At 50.7% G+C, this 25,225-nt stretch overlaps 8 protein-coding genes across 8 annotated transcripts; 4 read left to right on the top strand and 4 right to left on the bottom strand.

Moving 5' to 3' along the window:
• Positions 1-564: 564 nt before the first annotated feature.
• On the bottom strand, positions 565-2,758 carry PFLUO_LOCUS4096 (uncharacterized protein; the record flags this gene model as incomplete). The annotated part of the gene is made up of 3 exons (XM_073781413.1): positions 565-1,600; positions 1,653-2,646; positions 2,755-2,758. The coding sequence occupies 3 exons, from the start codon at positions 2,756-2,758 to the stop codon at positions 565-567; spliced, it is 2,034 nt and encodes a 677-aa protein (XP_073638170.1).
• Positions 2,759-4,975: 2,217 nt separating this feature from the next.
• On the bottom strand, positions 4,976-5,904 carry PFLUO_LOCUS4095 (Altered inheritance of mitochondria protein 6; the record flags this gene model as incomplete). The annotated part of the gene is made up of 2 exons (XM_073781412.1): positions 4,976-5,615; positions 5,669-5,904. The coding sequence occupies 2 exons, from the start codon at positions 5,902-5,904 to the stop codon at positions 4,976-4,978; spliced, it is 876 nt and encodes a 291-aa protein (XP_073638169.1).
• A 650-nt stretch (positions 5,905-6,554) lies between these two features.
• Positions 6,555-7,842, bottom strand: PFLUO_LOCUS4094 (uncharacterized protein; the record flags this gene model as incomplete). The annotated part of the gene is made up of 4 exons (XM_073781410.1): positions 6,555-6,981; positions 7,059-7,503; positions 7,559-7,595; positions 7,648-7,842. The coding sequence occupies 4 exons, from the start codon at positions 7,840-7,842 to the stop codon at positions 6,555-6,557; spliced, it is 1,104 nt and encodes a 367-aa protein (XP_073638168.1).
• Positions 7,843-9,504: 1,662 nt separating this feature from the next.
• Positions 9,505-10,710, top strand: PFLUO_LOCUS4093 (uncharacterized protein; the record flags this gene model as incomplete). Its single annotated transcript, XM_073781409.1, has 1 exon — positions 9,505-10,710. One exon carries the CDS (start codon positions 9,505-9,507, stop codon positions 10,708-10,710), a length of 1,206 nt encoding a protein of 401 aa, XP_073638167.1.
• Positions 10,711-11,230: 520 nt separating this feature from the next.
• On the top strand, positions 11,231-12,044 carry PFLUO_LOCUS4092 (uncharacterized protein; the record flags this gene model as incomplete). The annotated part of the gene is made up of 2 exons (XM_073781408.1): positions 11,231-11,644; positions 11,706-12,044. 2 exons carry the CDS (start codon positions 11,231-11,233, stop codon positions 12,042-12,044), a joined length of 753 nt encoding a protein of 250 aa, XP_073638166.1.
• A 5,378-nt stretch (positions 12,045-17,422) lies between these two features.
• On the top strand, positions 17,423-18,601 carry PFLUO_LOCUS4091 (uncharacterized protein; the record flags this gene model as incomplete). Its single annotated transcript, XM_073781407.1, has 1 exon — positions 17,423-18,601. One exon carries the CDS (start codon positions 17,423-17,425, stop codon positions 18,599-18,601), a length of 1,179 nt encoding a protein of 392 aa, XP_073638165.1.
• A 1,669-nt stretch (positions 18,602-20,270) lies between these two features.
• Positions 20,271-21,317, bottom strand: PFLUO_LOCUS4090 (uncharacterized protein; the record flags this gene model as incomplete). The annotated part of the gene is made up of 2 exons (XM_073781406.1): positions 20,271-20,602; positions 20,675-21,317. The coding sequence occupies 2 exons, from the start codon at positions 21,315-21,317 to the stop codon at positions 20,271-20,273; spliced, it is 975 nt and encodes a 324-aa protein (XP_073638164.1).
• Positions 21,318-21,891: 574 nt separating this feature from the next.
• Positions 21,892-23,334, top strand: PFLUO_LOCUS4089 (uncharacterized protein; the record flags this gene model as incomplete). Its single annotated transcript, XM_073781405.1, has 1 exon — positions 21,892-23,334. The coding sequence occupies one exon, from the start codon at positions 21,892-21,894 to the stop codon at positions 23,332-23,334; it is 1,443 nt and encodes a 480-aa protein (XP_073638163.1).
• Between the last annotated feature and the right edge of the window lie 1,891 nt (positions 23,335-25,225).

The raw sequence follows: 25,225 nt of genomic DNA, 5'->3' as shown, positions 1-25,225 counted from the left end.
CTCCAGCTTTTGTCAATTTTGTCACTGGGCCTCGGTCCATCGGATGATGGAAGGTTGGGCGGGTAGGGAGTTGGGTGGATTCTAGGGCCAAGAAGCAGCTGGGTACAGACAGGGGAAGAAACGCCAAAGATGAAGTCCAAAATTATTATATACATCCACTTCTAGCCTCGACGCAGTGATCGCCCTGGCAAAGACAACCCACAGGCAAGAATAATAATGCGGGGAGAGCTAGTTCACTACGCTTGATCCGGACGAGCCAACCACAATGGAGCATTCCCGCGGACAACAACAAACGGTGTAGATAGATTACGATGTATGGATTGAGAAAGCCCTAACATGACCGGAATACATCCCTTCGCCGAAGGCCAGAATGCGATGACACCAAACCTGGTATCAGCAGATGCAAAAAACCAAAAAAAAAAAAACAACCAAAGAAACAAGAATGATTCAAAGAATCGCCGAAGCCAACCGCATACTCCACAAGAAACTCCGTTGTGAACGGGAAACAGGGCCATGGATCGACAACGCCGTAAAGGAACCGCAATGATACAAAAAGAAAGCCGTTTAAGAGACCGGCTGCACTGGTGCTGGTTGGTTCTTACCATCAAGAGCCCGGGGAACCTGCACCCCGCTCTGGCGCAGCGCGTCCATCTTCGCCATCGCCGGCCCAGTGCAGATGCGGCCGCTTTGCATCAGAGTGCGCAGGCGTTTGCGTCGGGCCTCGCCGCTTCGCTCTTCTCCGCGACCTACCCCCTCATCCACCCAGTCAATGCGATGCACCTTGAAGCTCATGCCGTCATGCCGGCCATCCCACACCCGCGACTTGATCCCGAACAACACGGCCGAGTCATACCGCTCGAGACGCGGCAATATCAAGAGAGTGATATGGAGATCTTTGTCCGCTGGAGGAACAGGGGGTAGGCGTGGCTCCCTGCTTGCCTGTGCATCTGCTTTGAGAGCGTCGACTCCATTGACTTCGGGCTGCGGGGCATGTTGGTAGGTGTCTTTGATTTCCAGGTCGAGCATGGACTCGTCAACGTCTTCGCCCCATGCACCCCGGATGTACCCCGAGTGGATCGCGGCAGCGACTGGATCTGAATCGTCCGTGTAGACACCGGTTCCCCACAACGCACGCCGCGCGCAGATCTCTTCGCGGTGATTTGCGTCGATCCGGAAACGCGGAACGCGGACGGTAAACGTGCAATTTTCGCGCCCTTCAAACCGGGGAAGCGGTTGTGGGATCGTAGTGTACCCGAACTTGGCGCTGTCCACAGATGCCTTGGCTGACGGGGCACTGATTCGTGGGGTGTAGAGCGTGGATCCCAGGTGATGCCGCGGTCGGTCAGCCACGCTGGACAGCAAGGGCTCGATATTCACGGTGGTTCGGGGTTCCCGCAGAGGTGTCGATATAGCAACTGGGAGGGCGGCCGGTCGAGGAGCGTGGTGATGGTGGTGATGGTGGTGGTGATGATGGCCAGAGGCAGACGCAGGGGTCCCGTCTGCTGGGGTAGAGGTGGGATGGAGATAATTCGCGGACGACAGCGGACGCTGCAGCCCAGCCACTGCCTCCTCTTCAAGCTTATGGCGATGATGGTGATGACTACAAACAATGGTTAGCAGAAATGATGAATCAATGACCATATGAGACTTACTGATGGTGATGGTGATGCTGATGGGGGTGTCGAGCACGACGGTTTCCACGCGCTGACAGCGTTGATCCCTCCAAATCCATCTGAACATCCTCATCTTGTGATTTTCGTGCCCTCTTGGAGCCCGTGGCAGATGCCGGTCGGGCGATATTGGACTCGTCAAACACTTCGCCGTTGGAGGAGCGCCCGGTGAAACTGTCACGCTTGAACGGGCTGGATGTCATGGGTGTCGGCGATCCACTATTGGCAGAGCTGGCCGTCACGCCGCCAACACCGCTTCCAATTCCAGAAAACACTCGTCCCAGCTCATTCTTGATGCCAGACTCGCCAGTGGGCCCCCCGATGAACGGAGCCTGAGCTCCCTGAACGGCCTGAGGAAGAGGTGAGGCTCGTCCGCCGCGCTTTCCATCTGCCCCAACCGCTAGCAAGTTGCGATGGTGGAAAAGTTCATCACTTCCCTTGCGTCGCGTGTCTTCTGTGGTTGAGAGACTGAATGGTCCTGGGACAGCCGACGACGACGCCCCGGCTGGGGTCGAGCCTATGCGTGGAGGCTGCGTTTGCTTAAACGTCGGTTCATGTGGCGGCGAAGTGGGCTGGCTGTGTCGACTTTGTAAAGACGAAGGCTGGCGGCCCCCGCCGGGCTGAGAGCCCAAGGACTTGGTGTAGCTCTGAATAGCGCCGAATCCAAACCCTGATGCACTTTCCGGTGCAGGGAAACGCCTAATCTCCGGCGATGCTGGGTGTGAACGCTGCTCCCAAGTCGAGGCGCTCGATTGCCGTTCGGCTGGTTCCCGATCTCCGTAGAGCGAACCAAAGCGGGATGACGCGCCTCGGGAAGCCTTGGCATCAGTCCTATGGCTGGCAGTTCGATCTCGATCACGGTATAGAGGATCTTCTGAGCGGCGATCCCCAAAAAGGCTACCGAGCCGGCTGAGCGCAGAATCTTGCCCCATGTAGGATGTAGATGCAGAGCGCGGACCCGACTCAAACGGCCGTTCTGACACACTTCCAGACGGCCGTGAGATCGGACTGTAAGCCGGCGCGCGCGTTGGCCCGTCGGCATGTGGTGGCTGGCTGCTCGGTCGGGCGATGGGGCCACTCAGACTCATTCGCCGAGGCTCGTTTGGTGGTGCCTCTGCCGATGAGATTCGGGGTGAAGGGTGTGTCGAGTGAGGCTTATCTGGGAACTGTGACGATGACGGTCCGCGCGACAGGCCACCAAATCTGGACTGTTCCGAGAAGAGATGCGACCCGCTCCCGGATCCCGATGGGGAAGGCCGGCCGGTCTGGGACTTGGACGACAAAGACTTTTCGGGGGTACGCGATCGGCGGAAGAGAGGGTGGTCGAGCGGCGATGGTCTTGCTGGTCCACTAGGTGGTGACATGGCACCAGTCGCTGAGGATGGCAGTGCGCTACCAACCAGCGATGATGGGCGGGAGAAGAACGATGAGCCTGAATCTCGGGCCGGACGTTCGGAATCACCGCCTAACATGGAGGAGATGGACATGCTGCTGCCTGGACGGTGGGACTGGCCGGAAGAAGGGTCGCGAGAAAGCATGGAAGACGAGGGAGGCGCGTTCGCAGATTGCGCTCGCGAGCCGTAGGCGTGTGGAGGAGATGGAGGTGGCATCTGGCGATTCCCGAACGCAGGTGGCGCCGAGTGTTCGTGTTGACCTGGATGTAATGAAAAACCGTCAGCGCATGTTTGTTTTTCGACAGAGGCGCGAATAGCGTCATTCCGCCGCAGGTCAATGCGAGGCCATTCCAACGCCAAGTGAGACCGGGATGCGGCGCGACGGGTCCCGGGAGGGGGCAAAGACTTACCGGAATACACAGGGCTTCTACTGCTACCGTGAGAGGTACGATGCACAGAGTCGTGGGGGGGCGGATTCATGTCGCGGTGTCCCAGCAGCCCTATGTCAGTCAGCAAAGAAGGTCGGTCAGCTGGCGCAGGGGAGAATGAAGAATGGCAGAATGAAAGGCGGACAGGGAAGCTCGACCTGGCGCTAGACCGGGAGAGGCAAGGGGATGAGCTAATCCACTTTGAGACAAGCTCCCGAGCCGATCCCGGGGAAGGACAGCCAGGGGAGAGGAACGAACGGAGGGAGATGTACCCTCGCGATACCGCAGAAAGGGCTGCGACTGGTTCCGCCGATGTGTGGCCGACGGTTCTTTGCGGTCGAGACTGCCATGGCGACGATGTGGTTGGGCCGACTTGTCTGTGCTCGGGGCATCTCCACGCAGGGACGACGGTCGGGAGACAGATCGCGGGCCAAAGCCCGTCGCTGGAGATGTGGGTGATGTGCGCGTATAGGCAGATGTCGTCGGGCGCGACTGATCACGATTGCGATGGCTCTCGTTGGGACGGCGAGACTCGGGACTCGAGGCTGGTGTACCGGACGATGGGCGCTGCTGCTGCTGCTGCTGCGTGGCGCCCAACGGCGACGGACGGGGAGCGTAACTCTGGTTGAGGCGTCGGAAAAAGTCCATCTCTCCGTGGGTGTGACGAAAAGGGAAACGAATTAGCAAAAGGTGGGTGAGAGGCCCTGGGAAGAGAAATCCAGAGCGGACCCTGGGGGGAAGCTCAGTGGGAAAATGGCGGTGGAAAAGACAAAAAGCACATCCGACCGGGGCCAGAGCTGTGATGCAGGATCAGCGGCTGATGATCGCGCGACCGATGCTCGCTTGGAAATAGCGCCCGGCGCCAAATGAGGCTTGCAAGTCCGAGGCTAGCGGGCGGAGAACTCGGTTCCGGATCATGGATTTGGGGAAAGAAGAAGAAGAAGAAGAAGACATTCATAAGTGATTTAGCCGCGAGCTGGGGCCAAGACTCTATCTTGCATTTGCAGCCGGACTGCAGCGTGATCGCCCGGCACGCTCTCGGCTCGGTTATTCAAGGCGGGGGTTCTCGTAGGGGGGAGCATCATAGCTTAGTATACTCGTCTGGCGGACATCGACGGGTTAGTATTCGACCTAAGAGGCTCCTCCTATCCCGCTTGATCTGCTCTTCTCGCTCATTACTTAGGGGGTTGTCTGAGCCGGACGCCCATGATATACATTGCTGTTGGAGCTACACAGCCTGACCAGGACAATTATGCTGCGAAAGCGATCCCTTCTACCCGAAGAACGGAAATGATCATCCCTCTAGCTGGCAACGGTCCGCTCGTATTGACCAGCAAAATCTAGTCTTGCCAATCTACCTTAACCTGAGCAAGGTTTCTTTCCAAAAGGATTTTTCCAAAATGTTGATCCCGGGTGGATCCTAAAGACTTACAGATGTCACTAGTCAAGAACGGTCGAGATTGGGTATCATTAAAAGCAGTAATCAACTAAGACACATCGGTAATACGTCAGGGAGACCGTCACTCACATGTGAACCGGTCACCACCGGGTCCTCCGGCGACGCCATATAAAAGATATCAGAGTAGGAATGCGTCGAGCAGTCGGTCTCGGAAATGTCATCCCCCATCACAACAACCGTCACGCGGCGAGAGACAATCCGATCCTGATCCCAGTGGGTCAGGTATCCCTTCTCCCGGAGGGGAGCAAGGTGAGAACTAAGAAGATGGTACAATTCAGGGAGCGGGGATTTGGTGTCCAAGATTAGAAGGAATGGCTGAGTTGAATCATCGGATGGATCAGCCGCCGTCAGAGGAGCTTGTGGGTTATCGTTGGTGATTTCCTCGTCGAGCTGGGACAAAAGTGGGTGGAGACTTAGCCGCTGCAGGGCATTCTCTGTTTTGCGACTCGAGGTGGGAGCGCCAATCTTCAGCACGTCTTCGTCTAACCAGAGCGCGGTATTCAGGCCGTCGCATCCAGCAGCGAGAGATCGCGACAGGGCGTTTGGCCGGGTATCCGGGTGCGGGAAGATGCATGCATTAGGATAGCTACGTGGATGTACCCCCGCCACGGTGGGCGGCGGGAATATAGCCCCGGTGAGCGCGCGGAGACCCTCGTATGCAGCACTGTCAAGGAGTCAGCAGGGAGGCAACATGGGGTTGCAAACACCAAGACGTACAAGGATGCCAAGACAAGGCAAACCGCGCGAAGCGAGTACTCCTTCCAGCGCATCTGGAACGATTTGAAGCCGTTTCTCAGCAACGGTCCTAGGCCCGGGATACATTGAGTCGGGTACGAGCGCAGCGGATGGTCATCGAGTAACCATGGCTGGTATTCTTGAAGTGATCCCGTAGTGAGCAGCTCTTCCTTGGACAGCTCGCCCTTGGGTAGTATCAGACTGGACGAAGCAGCCATCGCGACGGAGACCGACGAGCAAGGTCGGGGATTGAGTAGCGCGCGGACGGGGATGCTTCAAGCTGTCGCGGAGGGTGTTGAGAGAAAGAGAACATGACGCACAAAGCTCTGAGCGAGCGAGGGTATATAAGTGGGAAAATTGACGTGACCGCCTCTTGAGGGGATGACCGTATTGCGCGATTGGATGCAGGTGGTGGTGAGAGCACGCCATCATAGTTGACGATTGCGGATGATCGTCAGACCCCGTCCGGCCGGCCGAATGATTTTGTCAAGGGGGCCTCGAGGGATTTCAGAGAAGAGTCCTTTCGATTCTAAGAATCCGAGGAAATACACGTGCGCTTCTAGGCCTGTTGCCATGTTTTGAAGCTCGAAACCGGTCGATGGTCATGGTGTCGGCCAAGGCCAACAGGATGTGGTCAAGAGTGACTCCGATCACCCAATCGCCTCTCGAGCAATCAGAGCTTGCGCCCAGGCACCATTGAGCTGTAGCGGGATCCACTCCGCTAATAATTGGGAGCTTTCCCTTCTTCAAGGGTCTTCACCGCGGGGTTAGTGGAAACGATATGCACAGTCCAGCTCCTAAGCACGCAAGCCGGATGAACCCGACTAGGGGACGTCCTCCTGATTGAATGATGTAGTTTATGTACAGATCACGCCCAAGTAATAGTCACTTCTTCCTTGATCTGGATCCGCGCATGCGGTGACACCATCTGCTCCCTGCTCTCTCTCGTGCGTAGAGTTCCCGCCGGCCAACCCGGGAAATGCGTCAACTCGACTTCATCTTGCGATAACGCACTGCCATTCGGCGCCGATCTGCCTTTCTCGCGCTTGATGCGCCAGATGCCTGACCCTTCTGGACCGTGATACCCTTTCTTTCCGGAAACGTTCCTGCGAGGCACCAGGGTTTCCCACCAGCGACGGAAAATTGGTGAGAATGTCGGTAGGCAAGCGCAAACGATTCCAATAAACGGTTCGACACAAGACCAGGCGAAGACGGGAGCGATGCTCCATGACGGATCGTCCGAGTCTGTGTTTTTGGTCAACACGACAACCCGCACGATACCCGCGACACACACACTGAGCGCTTTTAGTTAGGGCTTTCACATTTCTGAAGCAAAAAGATGATGGAAACCGGGGCAAAAAAAAAAACTTACAATCCACCCAGGAACAATATCCCAATTACTGCTGCTCTTTGACTTCGCGGCATCTGCAGATTCCAGATAATCGGCACTGGCACGCAAAGGATCATCAGGTCGATCAACACAGCGATGACGCCGTTGACCAGGAAAAACTCCGGGACATCAATACAGCTGCCCTCTGCTGCAGGGTTCGTATACTGGAACCAAAAGTATGCGACTGGACGACAGGCCACTACCATGGTAATGATAACAGAAACGAAGTAGCCAGCGATAATAGACAGAGTGATCCACAGAGAGTATTGCAGGTTGAAGATCCGATGGTAGAACATGATAATCGACGCTTTAGTGCAGCTGACTGTCGTGGCGTAGATCATGACATGCGCAAAGAGTAATCTCCAAACAACGATGAACTCATGGTTTGTGAGGGCTTGGATATGCCATCCGTTCTTATATTTAGTGCCTATGATACAAACAGTTATTATCGCCTTTCAATAGACCAAAAAAGGAATGCTTACTGATCAAAACACATATCCCGGTTCCATAGGCAAATACCTATAAATTAGGATTAGTTTTGGATTTGATTCCTTGAAAGATATGAACTCACCAGCGCAGCAAATACCAAGTAGTCATCGATCCCAAAATAAGCCTGTGAGGCACTGGTGCGGGTATATATACGGAGAATGACAGCCAGTGTCCCCACGATCATCAGTGTGACGACAGCCCCCAGCATCTCCGAGTTTTGATTATCTGCCAGGTTGACTCCCAGGGGCGCAGGCCCGAAGTCCCCTGTAGCTGACATTGTCGAAGTGAGTGCATGAGGACCAAAACCGCCTCATGAGTAAACGACCGGGATCCGGCCCCATTTAAAGGAAGTGAGAGTTTAATATGAACGTCGCGTGAGAGAAGGGTTCCAAAGTTGCCGATGGGGCAAGCTAAGCTACATTATGGATCAATGGATCGACACTAGTATGAGTGTGAAGTTAACCTGGCTTTAGAATAGATGATTCACCATAAACGAGGCCACTTCTGGATCGAGGCATTTTGATCGGAGGTGGACGCCAGTCTTGTGGAGAGTTTGATGAAGCACCGTAAGAAAGTTGACAGCGCACACGAAACGAAACTCGACACCTCCCGAATGGGTATAACTGCAGAGAGCGGCTGATAACGGCTGAATTCGACCCATAGACCTGGTTTAGGTTATGACCGAGAAAAGGCCCTTGGACCACCATATAGATGAAGTGCCGGTGGGACCAATTTCATCTATACAACTATTTTAGCAAATTGATTGCCTGGGGGCAAGGAATGTGGATAGCCTTTAGTTTCAGCAATATTCAAAGCGGGTATTCTGCCGGACCTCTGTCCTCAGGCCAATCAACTAGGGAAAGGCAGGGTCTTCAAAAATCTAGAACCAGCTGTCACCGGCATCAAGCACGATTTAAGGCTTGCATCAAATTTCTAGGGTCGGGTCTGCTCTTTCTGTGTTGAATAATGACATAACGCATACTGCCTTGCTCCGCTTGGAATAGACGCCAGCCTACGCCCTGGAAGAGTTCGAGTCGAATGTTGTGGAATTCCTCCTTTCTTCCTTTCTCTCCTTCATTCCATGCGAGCCGTTTTCTAGACTTTCTAGAGCGGTAGACGTCATTCATCTAGATGCTTCCCGTCCTCCCACAGAGGGAATATCTTATACTCATACGTACTCAAGAAACCGTACTTCAGTCGCACGTACTGGACAATTTGGGCTACATAAAATGCTATGAGTATAAGTAATTCTTGAACAAAAATTCTCCGACTCTATTCACCATATTTCAATTTTTCGTCTTGCTGATTGATCTACTAAGTTAGCTCCATAGCTGCTCGATTGGTTTCGGGGCTGCAAGTTGGGTGATTCAACACTGCAGGAAAATATCGAGTGTTTTGTTTTACCGTCTGGTCAAAGTGCCTAAGAAGAATTATCAGAGGTCCCTTGAATGAACTGATGATACCAAGGTACCACAACAGAGTTGGCTCGTCTACATGACGATCGATTCCACACACTCTCGCTGGAAAGGTCGTACGTGATTTTATTCAGCAACACAATATGTTGGCTACAACTCAAAACAACATCCAAGTACTACAGCAAGGGTATTTTCGGGATGGTTGGCTGCCATTAGCCGAGCCCCCGCAACGCCATGAGTCAGATCCGTAAATCTCGACTTGAACTAATTATGAGCCTGGGGGACTCTATCTCTAGCATCTCACATCATGGAAAACGATCTGGAGCCAATGCAGCTAGCCGATGGCCAACCTGCTCAGCGCAGTTTATGGGATCGTCTGTATGTACAAGGAATCCTCTGTCCGCCCCCGCCAGACTGACCCTTACAGACAACCGTCACTTATTGTAGCCTCATCAACTACGCTAGTTTTTACAGGATGCGGCATCAATTTTGCTTTTGGTGTGTACCAAGACCTATATGACTCCATGGCTAAAGAAGCCGACACGCCATTCACGGGTGCCACGCCGGCGCAGATTGACCTGATCGGTACACTCGCCATCGCCCTGATGACTATGGGGGCGCCTTTCTCTACTGCCTGGACGAAGCGTTACTCCCCACGCACAGTCATCTGGGCCGGCGCACTGGTTTTTGTCGTCTCGCACTGTCTCGCCAGTGTCAGCCAGGCTCTATGGCAGTTCAACCTCACCCAGGGCCTGCTTTTGGGTTTCGGCACCTGCCTCACATACATGCCCTCTGTCACCGTGGCACCGACCTGGTTTTCGCACCATCGCGGTCTCGCAATGGGGATTATCCTTGCGGGCACCGGTTTTGGTGGTGTCGCGTGGCCACTCGCCTTTCGCTCGCTGATCGTCCGCGTCGGATTCCGTAACACTTTACGCATTACGGGTGTCATCTCTCTCACTTTGATCGCGATCTCAGGGTTTTTCGTAAAATGGCCTGCCAGTCAACTAACACGGCTTCAAGCCGAGAATGCTGCATCCTCTCGCTCATCGGGCATTCTCCGAATCCCACTGGCTGACTGGCGCGTCGTGCGGACTCGCAAGTTTGCAGCGCATGCATTGGGTGCTGCCTTGCAGTCTGCGGCCTACTATACACCGGTTTTTTTCTTTGCATCGTTTGCCCGTACGCTAGGATATTCGTCCGCGACGTCAGCAAACTTCATTGCCATTTCAAATGCTGCCAATGCTCTGGGGAAGATTGTGATCGGACACGCTGCTGACCGTATGGGCCGCCTTAACACGCTTTTTCTGACAACTCTGTTCTCTGCTGTCTCCGTGTTAGCGCTGTGGTTGCCAGCCGCTTTGGTAACCTCGCACTCAAGTGGAAGCGCCCTGTTCATTGCATTCACGATACTATATGGCGTATTTGCCTCGGCATACGTCTCGCTATTCCCCACGAGTCTAGTCGAGCTCTTCGGCGTGCAGAATTTTGCTAGTGTCAACGGTGTACTCTATATGGTGCGCGGCATGGGCACCCTGATAGGAACACCCGTTGCCGGTGTTTTGATTCGGAGTAGCCAACACAAGACAGATCCGCGCAGCTACGAGAACACTAGTATCCTGGTGGGAGTCTTGCTAGTTGCGGCGACCCTAGCCACCGTTTGGGTACGGATTGAGGCCAGTCTATCACTCGAGGGTGGACAAGTGCGTCAGAGGAAGTGGCTTATGTAGTTTCTGCGCTGGATACAGAAAACACCCCACTCGAAACTTATAATATATTAAATTGTTATCTGTACCTCACTCAAAAACCTCTTTTACAAATAGAATCTCAATGGAGGTTATCAGTCGCATCTAATTGGCGGAATCATCTCGGTGTTTGCGATTGACTTTTTGGACCCTTGAGCTTAGTGTATCGATTGATTGAGCGGAGTCCCTCACACTCTGAAGGACAATGGTATAATAGCTCCCCTTGTAGTAAGTTTCCGAAGTCAAAGACTGAACTACAACTTGAATAAGGATGTATGAGATGTGTATACAATCGCCCGGGGGCATTCCACTTGGGAATGCCGCTCTACCCGATATATGGCCCCCATCGCAATCTAGAAATAGAAACGGGGCCAGCGTGAGCGGGGCTCTATGACAATCAAGAGGCTCCAAACTGGTGCTCGGCACATTGTGAGTCCGAGGTAATCTGTTAGGCTTCTCGCCGTCAGTCGTGATTGAGTTTTTCTTAACCACACAATTGCTCACCATGTCAATCGAGAAGCCTGCCGTTCTCCTTATTCCGGGTGCCTGGCACCAAGGAAGCGCATTCGAGCTGGTCGCGAATAAACTTCGAGCTCAAGGGTATCAAGCAGAACCTATAACCTTACCTTCTGCGGGTGGACCGGCATCGACGACTGCTTACGATGATGCCGATCATATCCGGAAAGCGTATCTTGAAGACCTCGTTGCCCAGGGCAAGGAAGTTATCATTGTCATGCACTCGTACGGCGGCATTCCTGGCACAGAGAGTGTAAAGGGCTTGGCACGGAAAGATCTAGTTGCGCAAGGGAAGAAAGGAGGGGTCATCAGCCTCATATACGAATCGGCTTTCCTAGTTCCCGCTGGAGCAAGCATCGAGTCATTTTTGCCTGGCGGATTAGATGCATTTATGACAACAGATGTAAGTTCTATGGGAGATATTGTCTCTTTCCCGGAGGAGCAAGTGTTGACTCATCTTACAGGGAGAGATGATGTATCCCAAGGACCCCAGAGAAAAGTTCTACAACGACATGGATGATGAAACTGCATCGAAGTATCTGGCCGCAATAGTGCCCCATGCCCCGGAAACTATGCGGACTCCGCTGACCTACGCGGCCTACCATGATGTGCCTACCAACTACATTTTTTGTACTCGGGATGCGGGGTTCCCACTTTTTGCGCAGCAGAAGATAGCTACTATTCCCGGAGAAGGGGTTGTACACCCGTACTTTGTTGACGGGGGGCATTTTGCCATGCTGAGCCAGCCGCAGGCCGTGGCTGACGTGATTCACGATGTTGCAACGAGAGCTGCTGCTATTTGATTGTGTTGTTATGTTCGGTTACGAAGCAATTAGAAATCTCCCCTCTCGTTGAACATGTTATCATATAGATAATAGCCCGCCGCTCTCTGATTTATTATAGAGCTTGCTTGTTTATACTGCCCAGTTATCAAGCCTGCACTCCATGTTCCATAATCGTAAGCCTTTCCTAGTGGATCGTAAGCCTGTGGGTATCTATGCCGATTTTCTTCATCTACTCCAGGTAGAGAGAAGAGCTTCCTAGAGATTTAGGAGCAATAAAATCAGAAACGCTCCGCCCATAAAGTCGAGATGTCGGTAGAAGATCGAGAAGGTCGCTTTGTCATCCCTCAAACTAATTTCGCGAGATATCATGAGGATAGGCAAAATCCATTCCCATCATCATCCAAGTACAATCATCTCGAACGTTGTCGGGCAACCATCGCAGTGGAGTATCGACTGGGAAACCTTCACTCATCTGCATTGGTGGTGATTCATTGGGTAATATTGTCCCGTTTGGATCCTTGCCCAACTGGTTTGACTCGTATATAGCTGGAAGGCTCAGAAAATGATTAGACGATCCGTTTGAAAAGGTTAAATTCCTACCCGAGCTGTTGACCGGATTTTGGTATTGGGCATGAGGCACCAAAAATGACGGCCTGCTGTTGACAGGAAGGGATGGAGGTACTGCCAGTTGGGGCGCTCTTTGCTGCAGATGTGACTCGTGAATCGAAGTCTGAGGTGAGACTAGGGATTGTGGAGTTTTGGATGCTTTGTTGCTCCTCCCTTCACTATGGCCTTCGCTCGTCGCCTGGTTATCGTTATTATCGTTACGCAGGCATTGTTCAATAATTTCGACGCATTTAAGCGTGGACGGAGTGCTGTGAGCATTTCGGAGAACCTCCATGCTGAATGCCAATCTAGCACCAGCAGCTTCTGCTTCTTCGCCTTCACCCTGTTTGAGATCCAAGATATTGACTGTGGCACCGACGAAAACAGTATATGTCTCGAGGTACGTGAGGACTCTGAACCCAAATCGTCGGACATGTAGTGTTAGTAGCCGGTCGATCATCTCCGCAGCCTTTGTTGCCGTTACCCTCGCAGTCAAATCTTTGGATCGATATGGGCGACAGAGTAAAATTATGGTAGCATGATAGAGAAGGTTGAGGAGAAGAATATGGAGAGGAGGGCATGATATGATCCGGTCATTTTTAGCGATGTATAGATGAGAGGGAAGCTCTTCAGACCAGCTTTCGAGTTTAACCATAATCCGATCTAAATAGCCGTTCAGATGACTTTGACCGGCGTGATGCGGCCGGGAATACAATGTGTCCAACACGTCGTCGATTATAATGCAAAGGGTGCAATAGGCGGAAAATCGACTGTTGGTGTATGACCTTTGGGATATGCACCCTACATCTGAGGGAATTGAGGAACGAAAATGAGGGAACCATTTTTCGTTTTCTGGTTCTTCATCAAGCCAGGTCTCCGGGCTAGGAACTGGCATCGTTTCATGTATGGTTGGCGCTCGACCGAGACACAGACTCATGGTTTTATCCCAGGTATAGCAACTCCAAAATATCTGTTGGCGAAGAGCTAGATCTTCCGGTGTAAACTGGCCTTCAAGATGACTCAGTGATTTTGTATGGATATGGATTCCGAGATCGCGCATCATACGGAATGCCATGCCAGAGAACAGCCATCCTTGAGATGTTCGTCCTGCAGCGCACTCCCTTGCTGATAGAATCAATAAACCTTGTAAAGTCGGGATGGACGATCCACGGTCAATCTCCTCAGCTAGCTCATTGAGTGCCTTTTTGGCAAAATATGCGCTGAGATCGGACGCGTCTTCTCGATCTGAGAAACGAGCGGCTTGGGCTAGCGTACAGTTGAGAAGGAAGACCGTGACATACGGTCCTGAATGTATAAGATCACCTGGTTGGCAGATTGTCAGTTGTGTTGCAGTTATTTCTTTTAGAGATCAGGGAGGCAAGCTGACGCATAAATATTCTCCGGCACAGAACAAGATGGAGATGATGCGGCCAGCACCAATACACATCCAAAAGTTCACTGACTAGCTCCTGAGAGATATCTGTTGTGAATATTGATCCCCAGTCTGTTTGTGGACTTGTTCCTGGAGATGGATCTTTGTGGATAGCCGATCGGTATCGTATAGCCTCAGATAGTTCTCTTTCCGCAACGCTGGAATCGCAGATCTGCGCTGGTTGCAAGTGATAATGACTGGTCCGTCCATAAAAGTAGATACGTCCATCTTCTCCGACAGTTGTTTCATTGAGCAGCTCCGTGACTTCATCCTCAGATGACTCGTCCACTTCAACATTGGCAGCGGCCTGAGGGTCAGCTCTACCCTGGTGGAGATTCTCATTTGGATTCGCCTGCGAGGCTCTGCGAGGTTTGGATAACGAGTTACTGTTTTCAAAGTACTCCTCTAGAAACTGTGATTTCTCTTCATTGGTGCCAGCATCGTGTAGCTGCTTCAATATTGCCTCTTGGGATTTCAGGCGATCTTGAAGACCTAGCGCATACGTGACAGACGGAGCCCTATACTCAATTTATTGCCAACGTCAGCTGAAACATTCACGGTTTGAGTGTTTCATGAACAATAAAAGAGTGGCTTGTGGGGTGTTGGGACTTATCAAATCACTGACTTGTCAAAGTAACAGGCCTCGTTGTTTGCTAGACAACGATCACAGGTAGGTAGATTTCCATTGCATCGAGCCTTGCGGCGTCTACAATTAGCGCAGGCAAACCCATATTTGCGGGCCTGGCGATTCTTCCTTCTTTTGGTAGTGGTGCGGCGCGCTGTCAGACTGTCGTTGGGATTGTTTGGGGTCGTTGGATTCGACTGAGAGGGCATCACTGCGCGGATTGTGAAGGCGATCCTTGATAGAAAGAATCAAAGACTGCATATCCCTGGATAGTATTATGTCCACCGTGGCACATTGAGGAGATTTCCCTAGGCAATTTCGCAAGCGGACTTGGGCGGATCCCCGCAATTTGTTTTCCCGAAACTTTACCGGAATGAATGACTTTTGACACTTCGGTGGCGTGCAGCCCGTATACTACAACCCCTGGTCCTTAGCTTGTATCTTCATATTCCGTCATTTCCTGGTCTAGAGCGGTAAAAAGCACAAGAATGTCAATTATGGCCCTCGAGTGATATCTACAATACACGGTCCGCAACAACGATTCAAGGTGTGTATCAAGCTTCTGGGTTGCATTTAACCGGGGCAGACCATACTGGGATAGCTTTGGAGATAGTGGATTGATGAAAAGTGGCCGTGACTCCATTCGAAGGGGCAAAATGCGGGGTTAACTAGTCCTTGTGATAGAATACCCGTGTGAGGACGGCGACTTGCCGGCGTAGAGTAAAGGGCCAAATGCGGGGTCGCTGATACTTCGGCAGATTGACGTCACAGCATGAGCGGCATCTCTCCGGAATTAGTGTCTGGCGAATGCAGAAGAGGGGATTATTGTGTGCAAGTATCAGGCGACCGGATATGGGATATCACCAAGATGAGCGATCCGCAGAAATACAAGACCTGGAATTAACAATTGACCGTCAGCAGTTGTGGAGAAGGAAAGGCCAGCACTGAACAGCCACTCACACGAGCACAATATTAAAATCTGTTAAAGCGCATCTTCCTTGGGAAATTCGGAGTAAAAAAAATACCTGCTACTATGGCCGAAGACCAAAAGGTTGACCAGACAGTGAAGTGGCTGCTGGGCTTCTATTCGCAATTGTCAGAACTGAATGTTTCGCCACTCAATATAGGCCTGCGCAAAGGACTGCGATTGTTGGCAGCCAAGCATATGTTACAGTATACGGTATCTTCCTGCACCGAATTTCAATGTCCAATATAATAGGGTTGGCAGTCACTGACACATTGCGCATTGTTCACTATAGCAAGATAACTTGGGCAATATCTATGTCAGCCGTGCAGGCCGCGATGCTGAGCTGGCGCCGATAGGAGTCTGCTTTCCACTTGACGCATCCATATCGCCAACAGCATTTGAAGGAGCGCTAAGAATATTTCTCTCGCTACAGAGTCGGAGTCTGGCATGTGGTATCACTTTGATCGGGTGGTCATCTCCGGGAGGAACAATACTAGGACAGGAGGCGTGGCACAGTTTGGCCTCCGCGGACTCAGTTTATTTGCGGCATGCGAATCTTCGCCAATTTTCTGCCATGCCTGGAACTGACATGTTCAGCATGTCTGCGCTGTTTGAGATCGAAGAGTCTCAATCCAAGCCACTAAGGGTGTGCGGCAGTCCTGTTCTTGTTCAAAAAGCATTGGAGACCGCCCAAGAAGAAAAAAAAAGCAGCTCGCAGATATTGGCTCCAGGTAGAGCTCCCAAAGTCAAGATTGAGGGGAAAGGAGCAGCCGCAATAGGGACCAAGACAGTTGAAGTATATAATGACTATATAGTTGCTCTTTTTGATAATTTCGACTAAATAATTATACCATTCTTGGTAATGTCAATTCCTTAGATCCGCGTAAGGAGGTTATTTGTGATGACCATCGAAAGACCTCATCGTGATTGGCTCAGCTTGGGTATTCAGGGGCTATAGCCCGAAGCGGTCAGCGTTTCTCTTCATGCAGATGATTTGATTGCGAGCATTTTGTTGATATCTAGAAAGTGGAGGAATTTGAAATCATGGTCCTAAAAGGATATCTACCGGCGTCGGTCTTTGGCCCATGGCTGTTTTAAGGGGTTGACTTGTAGCGCAGGAAATTCTAAACAGACGCTAGACAAACACTTTATAATCTAGGCTTAGGTTGTTCTTACAAGCCGGGAATCGAAGCAGCAGCTTTCAAAGCTATTTCTTCCAGAACCTCATTGGCAGAATAGAATGACGCTTCTTGAAGTCCTTTAACAGGTCTTGTTGCAGCAAGATAAACTTGAATCATTGATGCCGTCATTGCTCAGCAAAGTTTAATATCAAATGGAGCCAGGGGAATAGAATATCATTGGTTAGCACCAACGTGGTATGTCCGGTCAAGCCGAGCGCCCGCAATTCAAGCGGCAAACTTGTGCATGCTGTGGACCCAAATCCGGAGATCGCAATAAAAGCCCCAGAAAATACCATTCCAGCCTCGGTCGGGTTCGAGGATCGGTACTAACAACAGGCCGATCTCAGGATCGGACCCACTTCTCCGCATTTCCCCGGGCAAACCCAAGCAAGGTACCAGGACGGAAGCAGTTTGCGGCAGAACGATGCCGATTTTACATCCCGGCCGAGGCCGCTCAACCCAAACAATGTCGTGTATACAAATGATCCATTCCCCAGCTAGAGTAGAGCTAATTAACAGGATATTGTTTCTCCGGTGCTCCCAAGTTCCTTCTGCAGCAACCTTGTCTGCCCTCGTGTTCTCACTATGCTCGCATGCTTGACGCCGCTCGCGGCGTGGCTTGCCATCGCTGCATCCGCTGTAGCCATGCAGCCAATGATAAGCTGCCAAGAAGACGTGGCCATCACTGTATCAGCAACCGCTTCGAACTTGGATATTCCGGGAGACTTGGACCTGGCGTCACTGACGCCGGCCGACGGGGAATACGTCGCGAACTTGACAGCCACGCTGCCCAGGAAGTCAATTACTGGCATTTATACCATCGCTGGGAGATATTGCGAGCCTGCCAATGCCGATCCTGCGAGGCAGAACACTCTTCAGATCTTGGTTCATGGAATCACATACGACAGAAACTATTGGTCCGGCATGGGCCCTCCTGGTCACCAATTTAACGGGACCGAGTACTCCTGGATCGACTTCGCTTCAAAGGAAGGATACCCGACCCTGTCTATTGACCGACTTTGCAATGGCGCTTCGTCGAAGCCCAATGGACTTCTAGAGTGCCAGATTCCTATGAATGCAGAGACTATACACGGCGTGATCCAGGCAGCAAGAGCTGGAAAGATCGGCGGGCGAAAGTTTTCAAAAATCATTTACGTTGGCCACTCGGAAGGGTCGTTCACAGGCAATGAGCTGGCGCAGCTACACCCTAAGGATGTCGACACCTACGTTTTGACAGGATTCACCCCACTGCTAGTTCTCGGCGCCATAGGTACCATCCTCGTTGGAGATTTCACCCCCGCCTTGCTCGTGGATAAAACCCGGTCCCCCCCATCCCTCGACCCAACCTATACTATCGCTACCAGTCAGACCGGCGTCACGGGCGTCTTTTATTTTGGAGATTTCAACACTTTAGCGGCAGATCACGACTATTCTTTTCGTGGAACCGTTACTTTAGGCGAATTCGTGTCGGCGTTACTTGGTCAACTACCTGCCCCTGGGTTCACAGGCTCAGTTTTTGCTCTTACTGGCCAAGAAGATCAGATTGTATGTGCCCGCCTCCCAACAGACCCGTTGGTTGGCTACCGAGGAAACTGTGGTTCAGGCCCGTCGTCGTATACTGCAAAAACCCGAAATCTCTACCCTAATGCTGCTAGCTTCGGCTACGGATTAGTCCCTAATACTGGTCATGACATGAACTTCCACTACACTGCACAGCAAACCTTCCAGATGGCACACGATTACCTTTCTAGCCAAGGCTATTGAATGCATCGCGATTTTGGTGCCTTGAATATGCACATCTCTGGCTATCAATTCAACATGGAAGCATCTACTCTGCCCTCTTTGACCGTCTCACTGTATATCTGAATCTCTAATTGCAGCTCACTCTTTATCTGTCATTTTTCTATGCTTTTCTCTCTGCTTTTCCTGCATCACTTGTGTATTAACCGGGCCTCTAGCGAGGCTGTATCGGGTATGTCCCGGAAAAAGTCATACCGTTTTTCTTGTCTATGAATAAGTCCAGCAAATCAGAATGAATACACAAGAACTGTAACCTCAACTTTCCCCTACTGCCCTTACCCTTGCAAGTCTTGATAAAAGATAGGCAACGAGGGGCATATATGATTACGGAAGAGTAGGTGCAGCTCCACTTCCCCACTTTAGACGGAGAGTTTCCGGTGGTGCCCATCAGTCCCTGTCCTTTCTCCAATTATTTACATGATAGTTGATTGAGCGGATTTTATGACATATAACAATGTTTATTGCTTTCCACTCTGCTGATTTCACATTCCAAAACCCCATCTATAATCCATTAGTTATTTCTACACAGCTTCCATGAAATATGGCTTCATCAGTGAGGGCAACTGGCCAACTACAGAATGGTCATTCCACCATATTCTATGAGCAAGAGGGAAGCCAGGATGGACCAGCAATTCTGGGAATCCATGGACTTGGCGGTACCACCAACTTTTTCCAACCGATTGTCTCAGCATTTCAAGATTACAATGTAGTTCGCTTCGACCTCAGTGGCCATGGGAGGAGTGCTCAAGATGCATCAAATACCAAAACTAGCATTGCAACCTACGTGGAAGACGCAGAAGGTCAGTTCCAGTTTTTTCCCTATAGAAGCGCACGATTTCGAATATACATTCACAGTTAGCTAATTGTTCATTTCAGCCATAATAAGGCGCTTTGGTCTTAAGGATGTGACAGTATTGGGGCACTCTCTAGGAGGCCTTATCGCTTTACACTTGGCGGCAAAGTTCCCTGAGACTGTTACTCGTCTTGTTCTCTACGGCCCAGTCAAGCCGCCGCCCGAGGCTGGTCAGAATGGACTTCGAGCCCGTGCGAAAACTGTCCGCGATTCTGGAATGGTCGCAGTGGCCGACACCGTTATTGGAGCATCGTTGTCTCCTGCAACTCTCAAGGCCCGTCCAGAGCTCGTTGGGTTTACGCGAGAATTGCTTTCTCGACAGCAGCCGGAAGGTTACGCACTTGCGTGTGAAGCTCTTGCAGAGAGCACTGAGCCAGAGTGGAGCAGGATCACTGCCAAAGTTGTCATTGTGGGTGGTTCTGATGACAAGGTCTCTTCACCGGCCACGGTGGAGTCGATCGCGTCCAACTTGACAGCAGCAAAGAAGGAGGTCATATCATTTGAGGATGCGGGTCATTGGCATGCTTTGGAAAATCCCACGGGATGCATAAAGGCGATAGAAAAGGTTTTTAAACTGTAGAGGTAGCCAAGCTTGGTTGGTAGAACTATTTGAATATTCAATCTCACAATAGGTTCTGAATGAGTAACGGCATATATATTCTTCGCATACGTCTCCCTTCTTTCGGCGACTACCCAATATTCATATGACGCGTATGCAGGTATATCCCGTGTACCCCAAAGCTCTAAGACACCCAAGAAAATGGCTGATATAGATGACGTTTAATTACCATTGGCGCCGTTCATCTCATCATTTGCTTGATGATCCAAGGAAAAGTCCTCTCCTTTAAAAGGCTTCAGCCCAGCAGTCACCCTCATGCCCGCAGCGCAAGAGCTCCAATCGAGACCAGGGCCACCAATTGCTTTCGCTGTTGTCAAATGACTCCAAGCCTGATCAATGATGGGTGTAGGTGTTGAGGTCTCTGCTCCTAACCGGCGAATATAATCTGCATCCTTCATACCTCCGGGCAGAGTAAAACCTGTTCGGCCGCTGAAACTGCCGTCTCGAATCTTTTTCCCGTAATTCACCCAAGCCGGTGCTGGGAACCATTGCTCTGTGCATGCGATCAGTTTCCTTATTTTCGACGATGAGGATTATGAAAAGTAGCAGACGGAGGGGAACTAACGAATAAAGTCGTAGAATAAGTTGACGTCAAACCCGGTTTTCTCTGCAAGGGTGAAGCTCTCGGATAGGAGTTCAATGGTTCCCAGAATGCAATTATTACCGAGAATCTTCAACAATGCTCCGTCCGACGTCTTGACGCCACAATCAATGACTCCTTTTCCCATTGCGGGCACAATGTACTCCTTGACTATCTCCCGTGAGTCGTCGTTGCCAGATAGCGCGATCAGCAAACCAGCCGACTTGGCAGCCGCTGGAGGCCCAAACACTGGACACGACAAGAAGTGAACGCCGTGCTTCTGCGCCTCTTCGTAGAGCGCTTTTGACGTCGTCGGAAAAAGGGTAGAATGGTCGACATAGATGGCCTCGGTTTTATTTGCGGCAAATAGTTCTCTGTAGACCAGGAGCGCCACTTCGTCGTTAGCCAAACAGCCATGGACAATATCGCAAGATAGTGCGAGCTCTTTTAGTGAACTAGCAACCTGACAATGCCCCGTCGCCAGAGTCTCGGCCTTCTCAGGAGTACGATTCCAAACATGAATCTTGGGCAATCCGTGCTCTGCCGCGTAGGTTGACAGATTAACAGCCATATTGATGCCCATGTTACCTAGGCCAACAAAGCCAAAGGAATAAGACTTGGAAGCCATTTCGAGATTTCGTATCTGGTTACTTTTGCAAACCGGAGTGAAGAATGGAGAAAAGTGAATAGGTTTTTTGTTCGTTAAGAAGGTGAAATGTCGTTTGCTAAATATGTGACCTTCAGCGGCTCAGCCTACTATTTCATATTTTCGATGAGATCATATCATTTCAATTCAAATCCACGAGAATTGAACGGCTCCTCTGAAAGCCGTATACCTCTTCGTTGGTGCAAAACAATCCCCGCACCGGCATCTCTCCGCCTAGCGCCAACCCACGAATAACACCAAGGCAAACATCTCAACTACTTTAGTTTACCCATGAACAGTAGTAATATCTAAATTAGTCCTAGTTGAAACCGGTAAGTTTAGGTTGGAGAGATTCGCGGAGACATTTCCCCCTACCTGCAAAGCACACCGGCTTGTCCCCGCTTGCTCAACCGCGGGTTCCGTTGCCACCCCATGTTTAAGGAACGTATATCAGAGAGGCCACAGATACCCCCTCTCAAGGTTGACATATAAATTTCGTAGCTAATGAAAGCCATTTTATTTGGGCATTTCAACCAAACGAAGAATATCTTTGATTATGACCTCTACGAACGGTGCAAACGGCCATGCCGTCCAACATTACAAACCCACGCCAGCCGATATTGAGATAAGCAACCACAAGCCCGATGATCCCGCCAAGATACTGTTCAAAAATGTGAATATCTTGGATTCGACGGGGAAGGAACCATATCTCGGCGATGTTCTGATCGAGGGCGAGCGCATTGTGCAGGTTGGAAAAGTGGCGGACGATGTCCTCTCATCACCAGACACTTTTATCATCGATGGACAGGGCAAGAAGACACTTATGTCCGGACTGTGCGACGCGCATACACACCTCAGCTGGAATAACTCCCCGACTCTTGATGGGCTTGTCAGTCTACCTCTCGAGGAGCATGTCCTGCACACAGCGCTTTCCGCGAAAACGTACCTGGATTGCGGTTACACCATGTGTTTTGGAGCTGCATCAGCACAGCCTAGGCTAGATGTCTGTATCAAAGGCGCAATAAAGAAGGACATGATTCCTGGACCTCGCACCCTGTCCAACTCCCAAGAAATTTCGACCACCGGTGGTGCCATTGTCCCCAGCATCACCAAGTTCGCCGATGGGGTGGATGAGATGCGACGAGTAGTCCGGGAATTCCTAGCCCTCGGTATTGATAACGTCAAGATCAGCATGACGGGTGACTACATCCACGAATTTATGGGATCCGAGGAGACATACTTCACGATGGAAGAAACCAAGGCGGCCGTCGAAGAAGCCCACAATCGTGGTAAGCGTGTCTGTGCACATGCCAGAAGCAGCGAATCAATCAAGCTTTGCGCCAAAACTGGAGTGGACGTCATATACCATGCTTCTTTTGCCGACCAGGAAGGTCTGGATCTCTTGGAGCAAATCAAGGATCGTGTGTTTGTCGCTCCTGCGATCAACTTCCCTCTGACTTCATGCACCGGCGAGGCAACTCCATACGGACTAACCCCTGAGATGGCGGCTAAGAAAGGACTCAAGCGCGAGGTTGAGGTCGCATCCCGAGCTATGAATGAGATGCGAAAGAGAGGCATCAAGGTCCTTCCTGGTGGAGACTTTGGTTTTGCATGGTCCCCACACGGAACCTATGCTAGAGACCTAGCGCACTTTGTGAACCTATTTGGATTTTCTCCTATGGAATCAATCATTGCGGCTACAGCCTGGGGTGGTGAGATAATGGGCCATCCTGAAGAGCTCGGAAAGGTGGTCCCTGGATACTACGCGGATGTGATTCTGATCGACGGTAATCCGCTTGAGGACATTGAGATTCTCCAGGATACGAACCGAATTCACACCATTGTCATCAATGGCCATATCCACAAAAACATTTCTGGAAACAGTCAACTGCCAAGGGTGATCAAGCCCACAATGTTGCCGGTGATGAAGAACGATGGAACGGTCGACTGGAAGTTGGAGGAGCGACTTGCAAATGCAGCCTTGATATCGCATGCCTAAAGCAGAATCATAATTTATTTTGTCAATCTTCCGTGTAATTTTCATGTTGGTATTGCATCTTTGATCATTTACAGAATGTTTCCGTTTGTTAGCAGCCTTTTTTTGTGCACACCTTGACCTTGAAAACCTTAACGAATAATGATGTATACATATTGTATGCTGGTTGTTAACGGACACTCAGTAATTCAAGAAATTAATTTTGATCTCAACGCCACTGATTGCAGAAAGGCGACCGACCAAATGAAAACTCTTTACTGTGAATCGATTTAGGTGTATCTTTATAAGCAGACATATGAACTCGTCCCTATACTATAGATGGCTCTTTTTGCCAGAGATTTGAGGGACATGGTATGAATAGAAACAGAGCTAACTACCGATATATACATACATTTCCAAATACTACTCGCAGTGTTGAACTTCCGCTTTCTCTGAATCTTTACCGTCCAGCTCACTCTGGTCCTCCAGGTTATAGCGAGAGGGTCGTTTCACAGATATTGCCTCATCGTAGCGGAAAATCAAAGGATCATGGTTATCGCGAAAGAATCTGTCGATGTCTTCCAGGGTTCGGTTGGCCGTCTCTGGGTATAAGCAATATATAATCGGAATAAAAACAGCATTGCAAACGGCCCAAATAATATAGAACCGCCATCGAATCGAGCTAATCCCTATGGGAGTAATTTGAACAACTATTCGCATGATTAGACTTGTCTTTTTCAGTTCCATAGAGCGGAATGAGTCACTTGCCCATAAAGTTAAAAGCCCAGCTTGTAGCAGTGCTGAGCGCAACCCCTTTGGTGCGCATGGCCAAGGAATTGATTTCGGTTGGATAGAGATATGGTATTCCCTGCCATCCGATGGCGAAGAAGACATAGTAAAGGAAGAAAAATGCGATTGATGCCTTGGCAGCTTCGGTTTGATGGGCTTCACTGGGCAGTTCTTTGATTCGAATGCAGATGCAGATCATAATATGTGAGAATGCTTGCCCTGCGGCGCCCACAATCATCATCTTCCGTCTACCCCAGCGTTCAATCAAGGGGATTCCGAAGAAGCTCGCAATTAAATAGCTGATCGTATTCAGTGAGGTGATAAGTCGCGCCATGGTATTGGAAAGCCCCACAGAGGAAGTGAGTAGTGTAGGAAGATAATAACTGGTGACGTTGATACCAGTAAGTTCCTTCATAGCTAATGTAGCCATTGCAAGAATGAGTCGACGGGTGGCACATGTTCCAGAGTGAGAGCGAGTCCGGTTCAGCAAGATATCCCAGAAACTTGGCTCATTTTCCCTTTCGAAAACGATTGCGCCCTCAATTCTCAGTGATTCTCTTGCCACGTGGGGGTGGTCATAGTGAACAGCTGCAAGATCAGCAATAATTTGTTTAGCCTCGTCAACCCTCCCTTTGCTGATCAGCCAGCGGGGAGATTCTGGAAGCCATGGCGTGGTAGCCCATATTGTGAATAAGAAGATAAGTTGAAATGCGAGAGGGAATCTCCACGAGAATGAGCCACCGACAAAGGCAAGGCCGAAGTTCAGCCAGTTACAAATTGAAAACCCAACGACACACATGATGAGTTGCAAGATTATGAGCTTGCCACGCATTTCTGCACTTGAGGTTTCACTCTGCCAGACTGGAGCCGTTGCACAGTTGAGTCCGTTTCCGAGCCCCGTAACTATGCGCCCGGCTATCATCACACCAATGGTAGAAGCAGCTGTTTGAAGACAGACACCTAGGATCATGATACTTGTACCCAGCAATAGAGTCTTCTTTCGACCGAGTAAACCTCCAATGAACAAAGTTATAATGGCGCCGAAGAATGATCCGACATCAAACAACGCAGATATTGTTCCGATCAGACTGGGGTTATTGACGAGGCCAAGAGTAATCAAGAAGTT

This window comes from Penicillium psychrofluorescens, assembly GCF_964197705.1.
Source record: "Penicillium psychrofluorescens genome assembly, chromosome: 2".
Classification (NCBI taxonomy): domain Eukaryota; kingdom Fungi; phylum Ascomycota; class Eurotiomycetes; order Eurotiales; family Aspergillaceae; genus Penicillium; species Penicillium psychrofluorescens.
This window is presented reverse-complemented; position numbering and strand designations above follow the sequence as displayed.